Source organism: Mesoplodon densirostris, chromosome 11, assembly GCF_025265405.1.
Source record: "Mesoplodon densirostris isolate mMesDen1 chromosome 11, mMesDen1 primary haplotype, whole genome shotgun sequence".
Taxonomy (NCBI): Eukaryota; Metazoa; Chordata; class Mammalia; order Artiodactyla; family Ziphiidae; genus Mesoplodon; species Mesoplodon densirostris.
In genome coordinates this window covers 49,472,444-49,496,367 of record NC_082671.1, presented here as the reverse complement: position 1 = coordinate 49,496,367, position 23,924 = coordinate 49,472,444, and the positions used below count along the sequence as shown (strand labels likewise).

General features: G+C 41.7%; 1 protein-coding gene across 1 annotated transcript in view; it reads right to left on the bottom strand.

Moving 5' to 3' along the window:
- The window catches only part of CERS5 (ceramide synthase 5), a 34,973-nt gene extending 13,024 nt beyond the window's left edge, over positions 1–21,949 (bottom strand). The window contains exon 1 of the mRNA XM_060112379.1: positions 21,622–21,949. Coding sequence (XP_059968362.1) covers positions 21,622–21,818 — 197 coding nt within the window. The 5' untranslated portion in view covers positions 21,819–21,949. The remainder of the gene's footprint in view (positions 1–21,621) is intronic.
- Between the last annotated feature and the right edge of the window lie 1,975 nt (positions 21,950–23,924).

Sequence of the window (23,924 nt, the reverse complement as noted above, 5' to 3'; positions counted from 1 at the left end):
GACAAGGAACAGGTCTAGTGAATTCCACCCTTGTTCTGTTGGAGCTCAGTTTGGACCCAGCATTGATCAGCATCCAGAAGAGTAATTAAGGCAGCCATTCTTGGGACTTCCCTGGTAGTCCAGTGGTTAGGACTCCACGCTTCCACTGCAGCGGGTGCAGGTTCGACCCCTGGTCTGGGAACTACGATCCCACATGCCGCGCTGTAACATGGCCAGAAAAAAAAAAAAAAAAAGGCAGCCATTCTTTGCTGTTGAGTTGGTGCCATATCAGAGATAAAAGCACTGAATCCTCTCTCCCTGTCTTCTCCCACCTACGTTAATTGAATGAAGAGGTAGATCTAAGAACAAAAAACTGCCTTTCCAATTCCTACTCTTACTCCCTGATCCAGGCCTCTTCCTCAATGCAGTCAGGTGATTAAAGGCCCTGGGGTTAGACAGATTTTACCAGCTAAGAGACTTTGTGAAAGCTACTCACCTACAGAATGAGGATAATAATATCTGCTTCACAGGTTTATTTTAAAGATGAGATGACATGATGCATGCCTAACCCAGTATCTGACACTTTGTAAACATTCATTAAAAGGCAGCTATTGTTATTTTTACTAGGAACAGATAGTTCAGTGTGGGTACTCCCTGACGGTACCTCCAGCAAAGTGAGAAGAGCAAGAAACCCTCTTTCACACAACAGGGATGGGTTTGTACCCTGATCACTTGGGTGAAGACAAGATTGCTTTATTGTCTAGACCTTGAAACAGACTTAATATCCTAGAGTTGTCATCAGCTCACATCCTGCCCTCATTAGTTCAGAGTTCAGTGAAAGACATAAAGCTACTGGCATCAAGTCAGTGACAACTGTTAAGACTCTAAGAAAATTTGTTTATTTGACAAATATTTATTGGGCACTGCTTTTGTGCTATAGCATGAAGCACAAAACCAAAAATAAGGACTTACGACTGGAAAAGAATTTTTTTAAAAATATTTATTTATTTAATCATTTATTTGGCTGTACCAGGTCTTAGCTGCAGCACAAAGGATCTTCATTGTGGCATGTTTAGTTACAGCACATGGGCTTCTTAGTTGCGGCATGCGAACTCGTAGTTGCCGCATGCCTGTGGGATCTAGTTCACTGACCGGGATCAAACCCGGGCCCCCTGCATTGGGAGTGCAGGTTTCTACCCACTGGACCACCAGGGAAGTCCAAAGAATTTTTTCTGTGATAAAAAAATTCAAATCAGGGGACTTCCCTGGAGGTCCAGTGGTTAAGACTCCATGCTTCCACTGCAGGGGGCGCAGGTTGGATCCCTGGTTGGGGAACTAAGATCCCACATGCCATGTGGCGCAACCAAAAAAAAAAAAAAAAAAAAAAAATTCAAATCAGAACTTTGAGAAAGTTCACACCTAGTCATGTGTTCATTCTACATCATTCACCTGGCATTTAGTATAACTTATAAAATAGGTTGGTCAAACTCCAAAGAGCCTAGCATTAGCATTCATCCTTTCTGTTAAATCAGCTCTTCTCAAAGCGTGCCTGGAGACCTCTGAGACCCTTTTCAGGAGCTCTGCAAGGTCAAAATTATTCTCATAATTCTATAGTTTCATAATAATTCTTTTCTCTCTCATTTTCTCATGAGTGTACAGTGGAATTTTCCACAGCTTACATGACATATAACAGATCGAATACAGAACTGATATGAGACTACAGCTACCAGATATTAAAGAGATTCACAAAACTGTAAAATAATGCTATCCTCACATTTTTTTTTGTTCTGGAAAAGTAATTTTTCATAAAACATTAGTTATATTACCAATACAATCAATGTATTTTTATTTATAAGTGAATTAATAAATACAATTTAAAAATTTTTCTATGTTAATTTCTAAAACAGTACATATTGCTAGATACTATCCATATAAGCAAAAACTCTCTGGGGTCCTTGATAATTTTTAATAGTGTAAAAGATTCCTGGCATCATAGTTTGAAAACTGCTGTGCTGGACGACATTGTCAAACTTATCTTGTGATTTTCTGTCCTCTCCAGTATCAATGTTACCCAAGTTTTAAAATAATTTGTAAGACCAGACTACCCTTTGCCTGCATATCTGAATAAGTAGGCATCTAGTGGTCTATAATGGTAAACTACTCCTTTCCACTTGCCACTCCAAGAACATAAGTCTAGTGACCCAACCTGATTGTACTGTATCTGTCCTGCTCTAGAGAGACCATTTCATTCTGCCCCTTTCCTGTCCTCCAGATACATGGCAGCAGCTGGCCTAAGCCTGGGTTAATTAAGATGAAATTACTCACTGCTTTGCTTTTGCATACCAAAGACAAGAGCTATATCAACAATTCTATCTTTGTGACCCACTGTAACATCACTGACGGATGTGAACTATACACAAATATATTCAAAAGTCTAGATTGAGCTTCTCAACTAGTGTGTCATGGAAAGTAACACAGATGGGCTATACTTATGTTGAGATACTGCTCTTAGCTCTCAGGGTGGTCCATGGGGTGGGTGGTAGCCAGACACCCTTGTCTGCAGCCTTTGGCCTCATATACCCCACTGTGCATGCACATATTATTTTCTATGTGTGCAGCAACACGATTGGGTTGGGAAGCACTGGCTTAGATCAATTTCTGGAAAAACATAAAAATGTCAAAATTGATATATAAAAAAGAAAAATAACTATCAAAGAAACTGAAATAGAAAACAAGATGAAGAAGGGGAAAATACAATAAAAAGAGAAAGGTCTTGGGGCTTCCCTGGTGGCGCAGTGGTTGAGAGTCCGCCTGCCGATGCAGGGGACACGGGTTCGTGCCCCGATCCCGGAAGATCCCACATGCCGCGGAGCGGCTGGGCCCGCGAGCCATGGCCGCGGAGCCTGTGTGTCCGGAGCCTGTGCTCCGCAACGGGAGAGGCCACAGCAGTGAGAGGCCCGCGTACAGCAAAAAAAAAAAAAAAAAAAAAAAAAAAAAAAAAGAGAAAGGTCTTATCCAGACTGATGAAGATGGTATATCATTAGGTGAAGAGTACTGAGTAACTAAATATTTTGAACCTGAATACTCCCTCCACCACCCTCCACATAAAGAGACAGACAGACAGACACACACACACACACACACACACACACACACACAAACATGGAGAGAAGATAGCTGAGATATTTAGAGGCAAATGCAGAATCCCATAGAAAACATTCAGAAAGTCATTGCCCTTTACAATGAATTTTTTTGGGGGGCCGCGCCACTCGGCTTGCAGGATCTTAGTTCCCCAACCAGGGACTGAATCCGATCCCTCGGCAGTGAAAGCACAGAGTCGTAACCACTGGACTGCCAGGGAATTCCCTACAACTGAATGTTTAATAAACGAATCACATTAAAAAATGTAAGTAACTTCTAAAGAGTTGAAAGAGAAGGAGAAAGTAAAAAGGACACTCGGTGGCGGAGTCAAGATGGCAAACTAGGAGGATGCGGAATTCCCATCTCCTCACAACTAGGGCACCTACCAGGCACCAGAGGGGGACCACAGACACCTAAAGGGACGGGAGGAACCCTCAGTGACCCGGTAGTGCGTGGGGGGAGTGAAGGGGGAGGAGAAGTGGAGGCCAGATGGGACTGGCACCCCTGAAGGGTGGCTGGGGGAGGGGAAAACGGGGAAATTGGGGGACCATTGGGAGGGCAGAGGATCAAAAGGGAGTGTGGCCAGGTTTCCCCTGCCCACCTGCTGAGATCCCGGGCCTGATCCTCTGCCCACCTAGGCCCCCTCCAGCCCGGTGGGTCCTGAGGGAGTGGGAGGGAGGGAAGGGGGAGCAAAAGTAAAGTCCAGACCTCCAGGACCAGCACCCCGAGGGGTGGCTGGGGGAGGGGAGGAGTTCCTACACCCAGCGGGACCCACCCACGGTTAGGGGTCCAGTGGCGATGGGGGAGACCCTGGGGGAGATGGTGGGGGAGGGGCACGAAGAAACAGAAGGGAACAGGGCCAGTACTTTCCCTGTCCACTTAGGCACCGGGAAGCCTGTTGGGCTCCCGGGCCTAATCCACTGCCCTCGGAGCCTCCCTCCTACCGTGCAGAGCCCAAGCCCCGCCCCTACACCCCCACCCAGGGCCCCGACTCTACAGTCGGAGACCCCCTCCAACGAGCTGGGCCTAAACCCCACCCACACACCCTCACTCAGCGCCCTACCTCCAAACTCCGGAACTCCACACACTCCTGAGGCCCTCCTTTCGACATGCTGCCTCTCCTCTTCCCCACAGGTCCTAAGCAGAGGCCACGCCCCACGCTTAAATGACACCCACCTAGGCCCCACCCCATGCTCAAACGTCACCCGCCTAGGCCCCGCCCCACCCTAAACACCACTCCTGCCTAAGTGCCATCCCAGCCTAAACTCCAACACAATGGCCAAGGCTTTTTTTTTTCTTTTCTTTTTTCTCTTTTAGATTGGGGTTCTGTTTTACATTGTTGATTCTTTCATATTTTTATTTTTCCTAATAAATCTTTTATTTTTCTAATTTTATTTTATTCTTTATACTTTGTTATTGTTCTCTCCTTTTGGCTTGTCCCCCCACCCCACCCCCCTTTTTTTCTTTTTTCTGTTGTGGTTTTATTTTACCTTGTTGCAATTGTTTCAATTATAGTTTTACTTTTTCCTAATATAATTTTTATCTTTCTAATTCTATTTTGTTTTTCTCTTTCATATCGTGCTGCTTTTTTTCTTTCTTTCTTTCTTCCTTTTTTTTTTTTTTTAAACTGTGCCACAAAGCTTGTGGGATCTTGGTTCCCAGGCTGGAGGTCAGACCCGAGCTCCTGTGGCGGGAGCTCCAAGTCCAAACTGCTGGACTAACAGAGAACCTCAGACCCCAGGGAATATCAGTGGGAGTGAGGCCTCCCAGAGGTCCTCATCTCAGCACCAAGACCCAGCTCTATCCAACTGCCTGCAAATTCCAGTACTGGACGTCTCAGGCCAAACAACATCAAAAAAAAAAAAAAAAAAGAAACGACAAAAAAAAATGTTACAGACGAAGGTAAAAACCTACAAGACGAAATAAATGAAGACAAAATGGGCAACCTATCTGAAAAAGAATTCACAGTAATGATAGTAAAGATGATCCAAAATCTTGGAAACAGAATGGAGAAAATACAAGAAACATTCAACAAGGATCTAGAAGAATTAAAGCGCTAACAAACAATGGTGAACAACACAATAAATGAAATTAAAAATACTCTAGAAGGAATCAATAACCGAATAACTGAGGCAGAAGAACAGATAAGTGAGCTGGAAGATAAAATGGTGGAAATAACTGCCAGGGAGCAGAATAAAGAAAAAAGAATTGAGGACAGTCTCAGAGACCTCTGGGACAACATTACACACAACAACATTCGAATTATAGAGGTCCCAGAAGAAGAAGAGAAAAAGAAAGGATCTGAGAAAATATTTTAAAAGATTATAGTCAAAAACTTCCCTAACATGGAAAGGAAATAGTCAACCAAGTCCAGGAAGCACAGAGAGTACCATACAGGATAAATCCAAAGAGAAACATGCCAAGAAACATAGCAATCAAACTATCAAAAATTAAATGCAAAAATTAAATGCAAAGAAAAAATATTAAAAGCAGCAAGGGAAAAGCAACAAACAACATATAAGGGAATCCCCATAAGGTTAACAGCTGATCTTTCAGCAGAAACTCTGCAAGGCAGAAGGGAGTGGCAGGAAATATTTCAAGTGATGAAAGGGAAAAACCTACAACCAGGATTACTCTACCCAGCAAGGATCTCATTCAGATTTGACGGAGAAATTAAAACCTTTACAGATAAACAAAACTTAAGAGAATTCAGCATCACCAAATCAGCTTTACAGCAAATGCTAAAGAAACTTCTCTAGGCAGGAAACGCAAGAGGAGGAAAAGACCTACAAAAACAAACCCAAAACAATTAAGAAAATGTAATATGAACATACATATCGATAATTACCCTAAATGTAAATGGATTAAATGCTCCAACCAAGACACAGACTGACTGAATGGATACAAAAACAAGACGCATACATATGCTGTCTACAAGAGACCCACTTCAGACTTAGGGACACATACAGACTGAAAGTGAGGGGATGGAAAAAGACATTCCATGCAAATGGAAATCAAAAGAAAGCTGGAGTACCAATTCTCATATCAGACAAAATAGACTTTAAAATAAAGACTATTAGAAGAGACAAAGAAGGACACTCATAATGATCAAGGGATCAATCCAAGAAGATATAACAATTGTAAATATTTATGCACCCAACCTAGGAGCACCTCAATGCATAAGGCAAATGCTAACAGCCATAAGAGGGGAAATCGATAGTAACACAATCATAGTAGGGGACTTTAACACCCCACTTTCACCAATGGACCGATCATCCAAAATGAAAATAAAGGAAACACAAGCTTTAAATGACACATTAAATAAGATGGACTTAATTGATATTTATAGGACATTCCATCCAAAAACAACAGAATGCACTTTCTTCTCAAGTGCTCATGGAACATTCTCCAGGATAGACCATAACCTGGGTCACAAATCAAGCCTTGGTAAATTCAAGAAAATTGAAATCGTATCAAGTATCTTTTCCGACCACAGTGCTATGAGACTATATATCAATTACAGGAAAAAAACTGTAAAAAATACAAACACACAGAGGCTAAACAATACGCTACTAAATAACCAAGGGATCACTGAAGAAATCCAAGAGGAAATCTAAAAATACCTAGATACAAATGACAATGAAAGCACAATGATCCAAAACCTATGGGATGCAGCAAAAGCATATCTAAGAGGGAAGTTTACAGCAATACAATCCTACCTCAAGAAACAAGAAAAACCTCAAATAAACAACCTAACCTCACACCTAAATCAATTAGAGAAAGAAGAACTAAAAAACACAAAGTTAACAGAAGGAAAGAAATCATAAAGATCAGATCAGAAATAAATGAAAAAGAAATGAAGGAAACAACAGCAAAGATCAGTAAAACTAAAAGCTGGTTCTTTGAGAAGATAAAAAAAATTGATAAACCATTAGCCAGACTCATCAAGTAAAAAAGGGAGAACACTCAAATCAACAGAATTAGAAATGAAAAAGAAGTACCAACTGACAGTGCAGAAATACAAAGGATCAGGAGAGATTACTAGAAGCAAATATATGCCAATAAAATGGACAACCTGGAATAAATGGACAAATTCTTATAAAAGCACAGCCTTCCGAGATTGAACCAGGAAGAAATAGAAAATATAAACAGACCAATCACAAGCACTGAAATTGAGACTGTGATTAAAAATCTTCCAACAAATGAAAGCTCAGGACCAGATGGATTCACAGGTAAATTCTATCAAACATTTAGAGAAGAGCTAACACCTATCCCTCTCAAACTCTTCCAAAATATAGCAGAGGGAGGAACACTCCCTAACTCATTCTACGAGGCCACCATCACCCTGACACCAAAACCAGACAAAGATGTCACAAAAAAAGAAAACTACTACAGACCAATATCACTGATGAACCCAGACACAAAAATCCTCAAAAAAATACTAGCAAACAGAATCCAACAGCACATTAAAGGGATCATACACCATGATCAAGTGGGCTTTATCCCAGAAATGCCAAAGATTCTTCAATATATGCAAATCAATCACTGTGATATACCATATTAACAAATTGAAGGAGAAAAACCATATGATCATCTCAATAGATGCAGAAAAAGCTTTTGACAAAATTCAACACCCATTTATGATAAAAACTCTCCAGAAAGTGGGCATAGAGGGAACTTACGTCAACATAATAAAGGCCATATATTGACAAACCCACAGCCAACACTGTTCTCAATGGTGAAAAACTGAAACCATTTCCTCTAAGATCAGGAACAAGACAAGGTTGCCCACTCTCACCACTATTATTCAACATAGTTTTGGAAGTTTTAGCCACAGCAATCAGAAAAGAAAAGGAAATAAAAGGAATCTAAATTGGAAAAGAAGAAGTAAAACTGTCACTGTTTGCAGATGACATGATACTATACATAGAGAATCCTAAAGATGCTACCAGAAAACTACTAGAGCTAATCAATGAATTTGGTGGAGTAGCAGGATACAAAATTAATGCACAGAAATCTCTTGGATTCCTATACACTAATGATGAAAAATCTGAAAGAGAAATTAAAGAAACACTCCCATTTACCACTGCAACAAAAAGAACAAAATACTGAGGAATAAACCTATGTAGGAGACAAAAGACCTGTATGCAGAAAACTATAAGACACTGATGAAAGAAATTAAAGATGATACAAACAGGTGGAGAGATATACCATGTTCTTGGATTGGAAGAATCAACATTGTGAAAATGACTATGCTACCCAAAGCAATCAACAGATTCAGTGCAATCCCTATCAAAATACCAATGGCATTTTTCACAGAACTAGGACAAAAAAATTCACAATTTCTATGGAAACACAAAAGACCCTGAATAGCCAAAGCAATCTTGAGAAAGAAAAACGGAGCTGGAGGAATCAGGCTCCCTGACTTCAGACTACACTACAAAGCTACAGTAATCAAGACAGTATGGTACTGGCACAAAAACAGAAATATAGATCAATGGAGGGGCTTCCCTGGTGGCGCAGCCGTTGAGAGTCCGCCTGCTGATGCAGGGGACATGGGTTCGTGCCCCGGTCTGGGAGGATCCCACATGCCGCGGAGCGGCTGGGCCCGTGAGCCATGGCCGCTAAGCCTGCGCATCCGGAGGCTGTGCTCCGCAACGGGAGAGGCCCCAGCAGTGAGAGGCCCGTGTACCGCAAAAAAAAAAAAAAAAAAAAAAAAAAGGATGTAGATCAATGGAACAGGATAGAAAGCCCAGAGATGAACCCACGCACATATGGTCACCTTATCTTTGATAAAGGAGGCAAGAGAATACAATGGAGAAAAGCCACCCTCTTCAATAAGTGGTTCTGGGAAAACTAGACAGCTACATGTAAAAGAATGAAATTAGAACACTCCCTAACACCATATACAAAAATAAACTCAAAATGGATTAATGACCTAAATGTAAGGCCGGATACTATAAAACTCTTAGAGGAAAACATAGGCAGAACACTCTAGGACATAAATCACAGCAAGATCCTTTTTGCCCCACCTCCTAAAGAAATGGAAATAAAAACAAAAACAAACAAATGGGACCTAATGAAACTTAAAAGCTTTTGCACAGCAAAGAAAACCATAAAAAAGATGAAAAGACAACCCTCAGGATGGGAGAAAATATTTGCAAATGAAGCAACTGACAAAGGATTAATCTCCAAAATATACCAGCAGCTCATGCAGCTCAATATCAAAAAAACAAATCAACCCAATCCAAAAATGGGCAGAAGACCTAAATAGATATTTCTCTAAAGAACAAACAACCCAATCCAAAAATGGACAGAAGATCTAAATAGACATTTCTCCAAAGAAGATATACAGATTGGCAACAAACACATGAAAAGATGCTCAACATCACTAATCATTAGAGAAATGCAAATCAAAACTATAGTGAGGGGGGCTTCCCTGGTGGCACAGTGGTTGAGAGTCCGCCTGCTGATGCAGGGGACGCGGGTTCGTGCCCTGGTCTGGGAGGATCCCACATGCCGCGGAGCGGCTGGGCCCGTGAGCCATGGCTGCTGAGCCTGAGTGTCTGGAGCCTGTGCTCCGCAATGGGAGAGGCCACAACAGTGAGAGGCCTGCGTACCGCAAAAAAAAAAAAAAAAAAAAAAAAAAAGTTGTGTACCACAATGTTCACTGCAGCACTATTTACAATAGCCAGGACATGGAAGCAACCTAAGTGTCCATCAACAGATGAATGGACAAAGATGGGGCATATATATACAATGGAATATTACTCAGCCATAAAAAGATATGAAATTGAGTTATTTGTAGTGAGGTGGATGGACCTAGAGTCTGTCATACAGAGTGAAGTGAGAAAGAGAAAAACAAATACCGTATGCTAACACATATATATGGAATCTAAAAAAAAAAAAGGTTCCATGAACCTAAGGGCAGGACAGGAATAAAGACATGGACATAGAGAATGGACCTGAGGACACGGGGAGGAGGAAGCTTAAATTGGGACGAAGTGAGAGAGTAGCACTGACATATATACACGACCAAATGTAAAACAGATAGCTAGTGGGAAGTAGTTGCATAGCACAGGGAGATCAGCTCGGTGCTTTGCGACCACCTAGAGTGGTGGGATAAGGAGGGTGGGAGGGAGACGTAAGAGGGAAGGGATATAGGGGTATACGTATGTATACAGCTGATTCACTTTGTTATACAGCAGAAACTAACACAACTCTGTAAAGCTGTTATACTCCAATAAAGACGTTAAAAAATAAATAAGTTTTTAAAAGTTAAAAAATTTTTTTAAAAAATAAAAAGGACACTCAGGCAGACAGAACAGCATGTAGTACTAAAGCAACGAGATAAGAAAGGGCTTAGAGAAGTATGCAGTGTACAATCGGGAATGGAGGTGGTGACAGTGACAGGGGAAAAAACTATACAAGTAGTTAGGGGCCAGGTCACAGGTACCTTGCATGTTATGCTAAGCTTGAACTTTATCCTGTAGTTAATGGAGAGTCACTGAAAGGCTTTAGGCTATTGTAAAAAATCCATGCTATAAGTAATAAAGCACTGAACTAAGGCTATAGAAATGGAAAGGCAAGGTTAGATTCAACTGATGGTGAGAAAGTGAAACCAATAGAACTTGGTGACTGGATAGATGTAGGAGGCAAAAGAAGAGGAAAAATCAAGGGTGCCTTCTATGTTTCCAGATTGGGAAACTAAGTTGATTATGGAGCCTCAACCAAGTAGAGAATAAGATAAGAAAAGCAAATTTGGGAGTGAAAGATGAGTTGTGTGTATGCTGAATTTGAAGTACCCATGTAATACTGAAATGCAACAGTCTAGTAGGCAAATAAGCTTCGAAAAAGGGCTTAAGATACATACACAAAGATATGAGAAAGAAAAAAGAGGAAAAAAGAGAGTGAGAGGATGAGAATATAGGTGGTAGCTAAAATTGTGAGGGTGGATGTGACTACATAAGAAAGGAATATAAACTAAAAAGAGAACCAAGGTCAGAATACTGGGAAACACCAACATAAAAGGTGAATTTAGGGGACAGGAATGTCAGAGGTGGAGTTGTATCAAATGAGGTAGAGATCAAGTAAGACAAGGATTTCAGTATCCAATGGATTTGGCAATTTGGAGACCGGTGGTAACCTTCACCAAAGAAATTCCAATAAAATGGAGACTCTAAAATATAGTAATGAGTTATAGCAGGGAAAGATATAAGGAGGAGGAAGAAAGAAGTGGAAATAGCTAAGACTCTCAAGAATCTCTGCTGAGAAGGGAATGCCTTCACTTCCTGCATCAGAACCACTTTATCTAAAACTAATATCCCTGTGCTTTATATCCATTCTCTTCCTGATGAGAAATTTCATTCTATTTATTCCTATTTTTTTCTATTACCTTTGGCTTCATTCTCTACTTGTTTCTTCTCATCAGACCTTGAACATGCTCAAGTTTTCCCACCTTAAAACAGCACTTCCTGTCCCTCACATCCTCTGGCTCTCACCCACCTCACAACTAAAGTTCTTGAAAAAGTTCTCTTCTCATGACTTCTCTTCTAACTCCCACTCATTCCTCAACCTTCCTCTCTCTCTCATCTGGCTTCTGTCCCTATACTTCACTGAAGCTGCTCTTGCCAAAGTCCTCAATGATCTCCTTATTGTGAAATCAAATGGATGCTTTTCAGGCCTGCATCTTACCTGACCACTTAGTGCCATTTGACATTATTGAGCATGTTCTCCCCCTTGAAATGCTCTTTCCTGTTAGCTTCCTTTCTGTCACACTCTTCCTAGTTTTCTCCCTCTATCTTTCTGACAGTAGAACTAGACTTCTTGGTGTGCACTGCTAGTTGGGTCACCTTGGACAAGTTACTTAACTTTCTCCTTGCTTCAGTTTTCTCATCTGTAAAATGAGGATAAGCACAGTATCTACCTACTTCATAAAGTTACTGTGAAGATTCCATGTTTAGTACTTAGAACAGTGCCTGGGACAAAGTAAGTACTTATTAAATGCTAACTACTGATATTATCAAATACTCTATGGCTGTCATACCTCTTATCTTCTTTTGGGTTTCTTTTTCCTCTGCCTTTTCCTAAAACACAGTGTTTCCTCAGGGTTCTATGCAGATTCTTACCTTACTCTACACACTCAACCCTAGGTGATCTCATTCAATAACGGCAGAGGGTCTGTATGGTCCACAGACCCCAGAGCATCCCTGAGATACTCTCTGGGGGCTCATAAAGTCAAAACTATTTTCGTAATGATATTAAGACATTTGCCTTTGTTATGGTGTTGATATTTACAATGATGATGCAAAAAAAGCAATGGTGGGTAAACTTATGGAAGCTGAGCACAAATCAGGGCAGTGGCACCAAACTGCAGTAGTAGTTATTGTATTCTTTCTTGCTATAGCCTCGTACTTAACAACAACAACAAAGCCAGTTTCACTAAAGAATGTCCTTGATGAAGCAATACAAATGATTAATTTTATTAAATGCCAACCCTTGAGTACATTTTTAAAAAGTATTCTGTGATAAAATGGGCAGTACACAGAAAGCACTTTTATTGCATACCAAAGGATACGGTGGTCTCAAAGAAATGTACTTGCTTGACTGATTGAGTTGTATGCTGAACTAAAACCACTTTTTACAAAGAACACCATTTTTACCCAGAAGAATGACTGACAGACAAACTACGGTTATTCAGGAACTGGGTATTTCAGAGACATTTTCTTAAAAATGAATGAAGTAAGCCTGTCACTTCAAAAAACAAACACTCTTGCCATTGATAGAATTCAAGATTTCAAGTGAAAATTATAAGTTTAGAGACCATATATCTGCCTTTAAGCTTGACAAGGTCCCAATACTTCAAGGTTTTTCTGATGAGATTGTTACAGTGAGATTACTATGTGATTTTTTTTTTTTTTTTTTGCGGTACACGGGCCTCTCACTGTTGTGGCCTCTCCCCTTGCAGAGCACAGGCTCCGGAGGCGCAGGGTCAGCGGCCATGGCTCACGGGCCCAGGCGCTCCGCGGCATGTGGGATCTTCCCAGACTGGGGCACGAACCCGTGTCCCCCTGCATCGGCAGGCAGACTCTCAACCACTGCGCCACCAGGGAAGCCCACTATGTGATTTTTTTAATACTATATAATGAAATGTATTGACATTTAGGATATCTGTATAACTTAGTGAACCAGTATTTTTCCAGTGACCAATACATGATGTCCATTCAAAATGTAAGATACCAGTGGATTTTAACATGAATGGAAAGCTCATTGATATTGTTTCAGATTCTAACCAACCTTTAAGAAACTACTCCTTGTGTTTTGGTGTAGTATCAAAGATAAAATACTTCCTCCTTCCAATAACATATCTGTGTAAAGCCAGCTTTTATTTATATACTTCAACCAAAACAACATATCAGAAGGGATTGAATGTAGAAGCCGGCGAGGAGAATCCAGCTATCCTCTACTAAGCCAGACATTTAAAGAGATCTGCAAAAATATAAAATCAATGTTTTTCTCTAAATATTTGTTTAGAAAATTATCTTTCAAAAATGTTATTTATGTTAACATGTAATAGGATTTTTTTTTTTTTTTTTTTTTTTTTGGCTGCTTGGGTCTTTGTTGCTGCGCACGGGCTTTCTCCAGTTGCAGCGAGTGGTGGCTACTCTTCCTTGCGGGGCGCGGGCTTCTCATTGCGGTGGCTTTTCTTGTTGCGGAGCACCGGCTCTAGGCACGTGGGCTTCAGTAGTTGTGGCGCACGGGCTTAGTTGCTCCGCAGCACGTGGGATCCTCCTGGACCCAGGATCAAACCCGTGTCTCCTGCATTGGCAGGCAGATTCTTAACCACTGCGCCACCAGGGAAGTCCTATTTTTGTTATATTTAATGAAATAATAAATATATTTCTTAAATGTCTCGAGTTCAATTTCAAATATGAAAAAATTGAGAGGTATATGTAACCTACATCTACAAAAACTCCTTGGGATACTCAATAATTTTTAAGAGTAAAAAAAAAGAAAAATGCTGAGAACAAAAGATTTAAGAATTACTAAGTTATACTATTTATTCACTTATGTGCTGTTGATTCCCAACCATATATTATTTTGTATATTCCCTATACATATGCATGCACATCAGTGTATTTTTTCTGAGTAAATTCTTAAGAGGACAGAATTTGCTATGTACAAGCAAATGTGTTATACACATTTGTTGTACACATAGGTGCTTGTTGTGTACGAGGTACTACACTTCTCAAGGACACCTATAACACCAAATCCAACATTTCTTGCATGGTCGGTGTGCAAGCAATCTGCAGGTTTTTTTAAGGACTATTTTTTTTTTAATTGGCCAATTTGCTCTTAAAGCAGAAACAAACTAAAAAGAAGAGAACCTTTATGCTATCCTAAGCCATGACAAGGCATACACTGTGGATTTATACCAGACTATTCTTCACTCCTCCCATTTCCATCAAAGTTATCTTCACTAAGACCTATAAGAGGGCCTTAAAGAATTAAGATGACTAATAACTGTGCAATCTGATGAACCTACTTGGTACTGTGTTGAGAAAGAAGGATCAGCATTCTGCTTACACCTTACCTTATTATGAGAGAAGTAAGTCGTGAGATAATAAGAATTACTTAGAGTATATAAGTATATTAAAATGCTTCACAGACACAAACTAATTTAAGACTAAGTTGTAGTTTTATTATACAGTAGGTAATGAATATTTTACTTGCCATAGAGCAGCAAGTAGCAGCAGTTCTCAGAGTATGGCTGGAGAACAGTTGGAGGTCCCTAAGACTCTCGTTGAAACAACAAGAACTCCTCTAACTACCTACACACATTTCTTTCATTAAACATATTTATTTTTTAAATGGGTGAGTAATTATACTACTTAATGCATTTGCTTAAAGTAGGAACACAAATGCATTCATGTTGAATAAGAGGTGGATTAGAGAAAAAGGTTAACAAAAAGCTCTTCCTTAAGAAGTTTTTACCATCCTTCATAATTCAAGAAACAAGTGTTTGTTAGTGGGACATTAAGCCAGCCTGTATTTCAGTTAATAACCATTAAAAAGAACCGAATCCACCTGTTCCAAATTCCCATGACTTAACCTTGTGCATAAATTCATTACACTCTATTTTAACCACTGGTTTTCTTGCTCTCTTCCTGCACGTAGACACCATGACTTACTTTTTTACCCTTGGCACTTAGTTTGATATCTGGCATATACTAAGCTCCCAATAAATAACTGCTGAAGAATGAACAGTTGAACAAATGGGTAAAAACTTAATTCTCAACTAAAAGGTAAAGCGTTTCAAGGAAATGTGGCCACCTGTCCTCCTGGGTCATCAGATAACCTACCAGCTAATGTAGGAGGTCAATGATTTCCGGAGAATCAGTAGAAATTCAAGTTAACTAATTTCAGTCTATAACTGGAGATTTCCCCAAGAAGTATTAAAACACAACCACAACAATCTGATTTAGTTTGAGACCCTTTGTGCCTATAATTGAGACTTCTTACAAATGCTGACACTAACCCAGAACTAAAGACTACAAGATATATACCCTTTTTAAGAAACTCCATAGTTTTGAGAAGAATACAATAGTTTGATTATTCTCATTGCCTTATCAGGGCTGTGTAGCACCTCATGTCCAATGAACTACTCGACAAACTTATTTGTTTACACATCATTAACTACTCAACTGAGGAAATATATGCAGAAGAAAAAAACTCCAGAGCAATACTTGACTAGAAGGCATTGTTAATCGACAGTTACTCAAAATAGACTATAACTAGTCATTTAAATCATTCAGAAAATGATTTACATTTTAAAAATCCCATTATTACTATAATTTTTTAGAAAGCCCCACTGTTTAAAACCTGGTCCAATATACTCAGGACTAATCACCTTCTGGTGCTTAAAAACAAGATCAGGGGCTTCCCTGGTGGTCCAGTGGTAAAGAATCCGCCTTCCAATGCAGGGGATGCGGGTTCGATCCTGGTCGGGGAACTAAGATCCCACATGCTACGGGGCAACTAAGCCAGCGCGCCATAACTACTGAGCCTGCGTGCTTCGACTAGAGACCTGGCATGCCACAAACTACAAAGCCCATGTGCTCTGGAGCCTGCGCACCACAACGGGAGAGAGAAAACCCACACACTACAGCTAGAGAGAAGCCCATGCACCGCAACGAAAGATCCCGCAGGCCGCAACTAAGACTGATGCAGCCAAAAATAAATAAATATTTTTAAAAAACATAAATAAAAAATAAATCAAATGTGAATCTACATTAAAATTCTCTTCTTGGTAATTAACACTTATTTGAATCACTATCATCAGCACTGCTCAATAGAAATAATGTGAGCCACATATGTAATTTTAAATTTTCTGATAGGCACTTTAAAATAAGTAAAAAAGAAACAGGTGAAATTAATTTTGATAATATACTTTGTTTAACCCGATATATCCAAAATATTATCATGTCAATATGTAACCAATGTTAAAAATTGAGAGAGTTTACATTTTTTCCCTGCATTAAGTCTTGAAAATCCGGTGTGTATTTTACACTTAGAACACATCTCAGTGCTGACCAGTCACAGTTGAAATCCCCAAAAGCTAGTAGTTACTGTACTAGCTAGTGGCTCCTATACTGGAAACCACAGTACTAGATAATTCAGGGAGAATTCTTCATATCTAGGAAAACTGCCTTTGCATCCAGGAAAACGAGTTTCAGATTTCTTTTTTTAGTTAGAAGTGACTATGGTTAACTCCTTTTTCAGCAACACCTCAATTAACTTCCCCAAAGATAAAGGAGGAGCGGATTCAACCACAAAGAGCCCAAAACTCAGTGAATTCTTTAGAAAGCAGCTTTATCTGCCTAAAACTACCTCTGGTGAGGAAGCCAAAATAGGTACATCTCCCCCTCCCCACTCTATAAGGAAGATACAGAGTTCACTTGATGCCTCTTCTCCCCATTAATTTCTTCTTTCCCTAGCTAGGAGACCCTAGTTTTCTGAATCAGCAAGTGGCTAAAGCAAAAATATCTGACATGTTTCTTTTCTGTGACAAATATATTGTCTCCAGGGGTAAGCCAGGAACCTGACCTCAGTCACGACAGTATTCAGGGTTGTCTGCAGAGCATCAACACCCACTGCACAGAAAGGGCTTGGGAAATTTTTCCAGGAGAGAGGAGGGACACATAAGGCTTCTGATCATCTGCAGCTTAGTAAGAGGTGGGTTCTTAGATAAGGGCAGAGCCATGTGACCATCTTTTTCAATCTCACTCTGCTGGATCTTCAAACCTGACTTAATTCTGTGATTTACAATTCAATAAGGCCCAACAGAATACCTTTAGGGATGTAGTGGAATGGGCAATCTCCCTTACAACCTAGTCAGCAGCTATGTCCATTCCTCCCAACACTTCTCTCCAGTCTGGAGGACCTACTAATACTGGGTCACAATGTTGTGACATGACATGGACCTAGAAGGAAGGCAGCAGGTCTGTTAGGAAGAGGAAAAAGGTTCTTCTTCCTCCACTTGGCAGAAGTGGGGAAGAACAGGAAAAAAAAAAAAAAAAAAAAAAAAGGCAGCATGCAGCAGAGGTAGCAAGGTTTACAAGCGGAAGATGAAATGAGTGGTTAAGAAATGTGCACAAAAAAGTGAGTCACTGCTCTTGTTTCTAGTTACAAGATAGGCCAGTAAGTGAGTCTATTAGTCCCCTGTGCCAGAGAATGGTATTGAGAAAGTTCCTTAGACATGCCAGTGAGGTTGCCTTGGAAGTAACAGGAGAGAAGAGGGGACTGGAATAATGAATGAGCAGCAAGGAGAGCTCTAATCTATCTCCTGTATAATTCACAAAACAATTTTCTCCTGGCAACATAAAGCTCCTATTGCAATACCATATTCAAAATAAATGAGCCTATGTAGCTCTGAAGATATCAATATTAAGTCTCAAGCTTATACTTGATCCCAAGGAATAAGTGCTCAGGGACTAGATATTAAATTTCAAACAATTTTATCTTTAAGATCCAATTTAAGTAAGACACGGCAGACCTAGCTTGGACTATTCATTCCCTCAGGTCTCAATCATCAATGTAATATTAAAAGAAGTTTTAAAGAACAGGTGGAAGAGTTTCTTATCTCTCTTTTGATAGGGTATAGGGTAGCATAAGTGTGTGCATGGGGGATGGGGAAAAAGAAAAAGAAACTGCAGAAAGGTGCACAACATGCAAACATTGTTTGGTGAAATTTAACAGAAACAAAGGAATTATAGTTTTGTCTCTCTCAGTCAAGCCAAACATCTATTTCATGTTGAAGATCTAGATTCTGGTTACTCCTCTGCGCATCTGAGTAGACGAGGGTAGACCCTTCTCAAACATTCAATCAGAATTTACTGAACACATGCCACATCTAAGGTATTTTGCAAGGTGCAGGCCACCATAATGCAACCACTTAGCAGAGGCCCACAAAGGAAAAAGCCTCTATTCTTGGGTAGGTAATAATCTCCTATCTGCAGTTCTTTAGCGAAATACCTAGCTACATTAATATATGGTCAGGTGGCTTTTCAAATCGTCCCTATCAGATGAGGCTACAGCTCTCCAGGGAATGTGGGAACTTAAAGAATAAAATGGGGACTTCCCTCGTGGCGCAGTGGTTAAGAATCCGCCTGCTAATGCAGGGTACACGGGTTTGAGCCCCAGCCCAGGAAGCTCCCACATGCCGCGGAGCAACTAAGCCCATGCGCCACAACTACTGAGCCTGCACTGTAGAGCCCTTGAGCCACAACTACTGAGCCCATGTGCCACAACTACCGAAGCCCGCACGCCTAGAGCCCATGCTCTGCAACGAGAAGCCACCTCATTGAGAAGTCCGCGCACCCCAACCAAGAGTAGCCCCCGCTCGCCGCAACTAGAGGAAGCCTGCACGCAATAAGGAAGACCGAACGCGGCCATAAATAAATAAATAAATAAAATTATAAAATAATAATAAAATAAACAAATGCTTGGTGTGGTTGATAAGGAAGAGAAAGTAAGGATAAACTGTAAATTCTATATTTTTTCTTTAGGATATTCTTAAAACAACACAGAGATAATTTATCAAAGGGCATAGTGTAAGACATTAATATATGCAGAACAATTTGAAGCAAAAAATGCAAATTTCAGGTCAAACACATTATATTAAATAACCAAGATGTACATGGATTTGTTCTCCAAATCCTAGAATAGTAGGAACGGCAGGTTACATCTTAACTCTTGAAAGGGGGTTTTAAGGAATATGAAAAGTGGCCACATCATACAGTGGAAAGAGAATGCGGCTGGGGAAAACACTCTGGATCTTGGTTCTACCTCCTCCCCCAGGTGAGCATGCAGCCTCTGAAAAGCTGCAAAATGTTTCTAAGCCTTAGTTTACTATGTATATAAATGGAGGCTGGACTTCTAGCTCTTACAGTTTATGATTATTATATGAATCACTTTTAGAAACTAAGTAGTTAGGATTTGAGAAAGGAGAAAAGGTAGGAAAGAGAATAAATGAACCAATATTTCCAATATCCTTTTCTATACTCTACAAGTGGCTTCTATTACCTTTATGGAAGTCCAGCACAGTAAGAGAAGAACTGGTAATCCAGCTGTAATTTCTATTGTTAACTAAAGTGGTAGGTCTTAAAGAGAAACAAAGTAGCAAGACTGCTTCTAGGCTTAAACTTTCCTAAGGTCAAACATGACATGAACAAGGTACCCGTCCTTACTAGCCAAGGAATATCATGCTAGAATGCTTTCACATCAGTATTCCCATCCACCCCTTCTCCCCTGACACTGGAGCACCACAGAAACATTCAGATAGAATTCCCACAGGTAAAAAGGATCCTTTCCAGTGGCTGTGCCAGGGGATATGTCCGTCTTCACAGTCACCTTGGGGGCACTCCTGGGAAATCTGAAGATATATGCAAGCTTATATAAAATGAGTGTTTAGAAGCAACAAGCTAGTTCCTCTTACCACTAACTTGGGGAAATTTCCATATTAGTATATATTTATATGAAAAGCAGAGAATCTTTTCCTAGGACGATGAACTTTTTTTTTTCTCTCCTGAATTGTGTATTTTCCTTTTCAGGCATTATACTGTCTTTCTCTATTTTTTTTTTTTGCTCTCATACAGATGCGAAGGTGGAGAGTACCTGGACCTAGGTTACTCCTAAGAGGGACAAGCGGTTTGTGCCTCCACCCCAGGAATACTTAATACAATGACTATACTTACACTTCTGGCACAGCACTTTGACAACAATACATAAACACTGTTAAATAATGGATGAATGGTGGGAAACATATAACATATATTTTGAAAGATTTTTGTGTCAGAAATAGTAGGCAAATCAAAGAAGTAATCCAAAACAGATAATATTAGATTTTCAGACAGTAACAGAGTAGTCTATCTGCAATATAGTCCCATCCTCGAAAGGGCATTCCTGCTCTACAGGCCAAAGGAACAAAAGATGTCAAAGTGCCATCCTCATTACCTGAGACCTATGCAGAAAGAAGTCACCTTTCCCGGGGTATGAGTAGACTCGATCAAAATCACTCACAGCTATAAGACCACATTGTAAAATCACCACAACAAGTCCTCAATGGATATCTTTATCTTAGACAGCAGACAGGAGCCGCTCACTCAATGAAAAGTGAAAACACTTTTTGTCAAGAACACATGGTCACTTAGAAGCGGGCTCAATACAGCTGTCGTCTCATACGCCCTAAGGCTCTCCATCCTTTCAACATGACCACTCCTCCTTCCATTTCAGGCCTCCAAGGCCTGTTCTGCAACTAATTTGACACCTTTCCATACTCTGGAAGACTCAGGCTCCACCACACCCTATCCCTACCAGATTTCTACTGTCTTACGGGCTTTGGCAGAATTTTATTGAAACACACACACACACACACACACACACACACACGCGTCCATGCGGCGTGACGAACCAAGGTTTAGGGCCTAACTAATCCTGTGCCCCTCAACTCTCTGGAACTAGAGTGTCCTCACAAATCTTATCTTCCCATGAACCCATTTCTTCGGCTTGGAACGTCTGGCTCTTGCGCCGACCCTTCAGCTTCCATGCCCCCAACTAGTTCTGGTTCTGGCAGCCCTTTCTTGTTTCCCGCCTCGGGTTCTCGGTCGCAGCTCGCAGTTTCTTGGTCTGCAGAATCCTTGGATGTTGGGGAGAGGCCTATGAGACACCCACCCCGGGCTCTCAAATTGAATGGGTCCAGTGTCCCCTTCGACCCTCACTCTTTCAATGTCCAAGCCCCAAACTCCCTGTCTTTACCTAGGCTCCAAGACCACCTAGGCCACCCTCGGAGCATCCCGCGCGCGGCCCAGGCTCTCCCAGCCTCCTGCTTCCGGGCTGTCCCTACAGTTCGTCTTCCGGTCCTCGACCTCCGCCTCTCCCCCGGGGCCGGTTTCACCAGCCCGCGCCCACAGCCCTTCGCGCCGCTCGCCCGCGGGCTCTCACCGCTCGAAGAGCAGTCTCACGGAGAACACGCCCGCCGCCAGCGGGAACACCGAGAGGATGTGCCGGGCCCGCGGGTAGCCGTAGCCGTCGCCTGGCCCCTCGAGGTCGGCCCAGCTCACGTTCTGGGGCAGCCAGAAGCGCTCGCTCCACAGCCAGCCCCACAGCAGGCCCAGGGCTCCCGCCGCCACTGTCGCCATCTTACGCCCACCCCGCGGCCACCGCCGCCAGAGCTTCAGCTGCCGCCACGGCCAACAGAACCCGCGGGGAGGCGGCCCCGGGGCGGGGCCGGACCGGCGGCCACCCCCTTCCGGCCCCTTCTTGTCCCCGTCACGTCTCAGCCCGCCTCCTCTGCGGGGTCCGGCTTCTTCACCGCCCATCCCGCTTCCCCGCCCACCTCCCTCACCGCAGCCTCCACGGCCGCCTTTCCTCGGGACTCCGCCTCCCGACCCCGGCCACGCCCCTCCTTTTCCCGCCCCGCCTCCACCCAGCCCTTGTCCCACCCCGCACAGGCACTCAACGCTCGTGCTGCCCCTCTTTGCTACCGGTTTCGACCAAGATTTTCCTCCTCCCTCACTCTCCCGTCCAGCTACGGCTACACCCCTTATTTCAGGCATAGCTCCCTTATGGGGACATTCTTCTCAGTCCAGCCAGCTTAAGCTGTTCCTGCTCCCTGGAAGGCCATACCTCTCTCTCGCTCTCTCTCTCCCCGCTCCCTCACAGCCCCCATCTTTCACTAGGGTTTATCGCCATCTCAGCTGGTTCCGCCTATTAGCAGCGTTCTTTTTGCTCCCCACCCTTTTTCTCTCTTCGTGCCCCTCCATGATCTCAACCCCCTGTCCTCGTATATCCCTCAAAATTGACTTTTAAAAATTCTTTTATTCTTCTCATGAGAAAGGAAATGGAAGATATCCAAGAGAAAATATAAAGGAAAAAGAAAAGTAGATGATGGCCAATGTTTAATGAGGTTTACTATATGCCAGGTTCTGCACTGAACATTTTACACACATTATTTAACTTCCTCATTCTGTGAAGTAGGATTTACTATTTTATGGACGAGTTAACTGAGGTCCAGAGCGCAGCTTGCCCGAGGCTATATAAACAAGTGGTAGAGCTGAGCTTCTGAACCAGAAAGTCTTTAGATTCCAGAACCCTGAGGCTTTATCCTACAAAACTCCTTAATTTTAGATTTCCACATTAAACATTGAACTCTTTTGTGGATCTACATAAACAGGGAGGGGAGCCATAGACAAGAAACCTTCAAAACACTGAATTCTAAATTGTCCCTCAATCGCTGGAGAACGCTGAACCGTGGGTGCCAACCATTCAAACCTGGCTACAAGGTTAATTACCACAGGCTACCTAGAATGATCTGAAAAAAGATTAAAGAACTAATCTTGTCCAAGGACAGATAGAGTATCTTTATACTAGTAGGCATGCTTGCAGCAGAAGATAAAGAATTTCAAAGGGAGAGAAAGAAGAGAAAAAGAAAAGGAGCCACCTTAAGGAGTAGACTAGAAGGTCTGCTTTAGTTCAGTGGTTCTCAAACCTTAGTGTGCCACAGCTCAGACATTAGCTTCTCTCATCTCCCACATGGAGAGTTTGCTAAAAGTTTTCTGGGCTCCATCCAAAGAGATTCTGATTCAGGAGGTTCAGGGTAGGCCCATGAATGTGCATTTCTCATTTCTAACAAACTCAGAGGTCATGCCACTGCTGCTGGTCTGAGAACCACACTGCCTGAAGCCATTTTCATCCAAACCCAGAAATAGCTTAATGGTAACTACCCTATATTCAAGATATGTTTTAAAAGAAGTAAACTCACAGGACTTCCCTGGTGGTCCAGTGGTTAAGACTCCATGCCCCCACTGCAGGGGGCATGGATTCGATACCTGGTTGGGGAACTAAGATCCCACATGCCGTGTGGTGTGGCCAAAATAAATAAATAAATAAGTAAACTCTCTCTGATCCCATGGGAATTCAAAGCAGAGCCCCAAGGAACAAAGAACATGCTAACTTAGCATGCAGAGGCCAACACACAATGATCTTGGTCTCAAGATCTATTCCCAGAAAAACACGTATGTACCATTTCTCAACCTCTTGACTGTTAGAAAACATATTGCTGACGAAATACGTAATGAAAGCAAATTTAGTACAGGTTTCACTTTGGCCAGGAGTGATCTGACCAGCAAGCTGGTAAAAGAACTAAGTTGGCCCCTGTAGCAGTCATGGACAGTCTCCTTAAGCATCTCAAGTCCCAAGCTGGCCCCTTTTCCTGCTTTACCAACAGAAAAATTCACACCATCCTA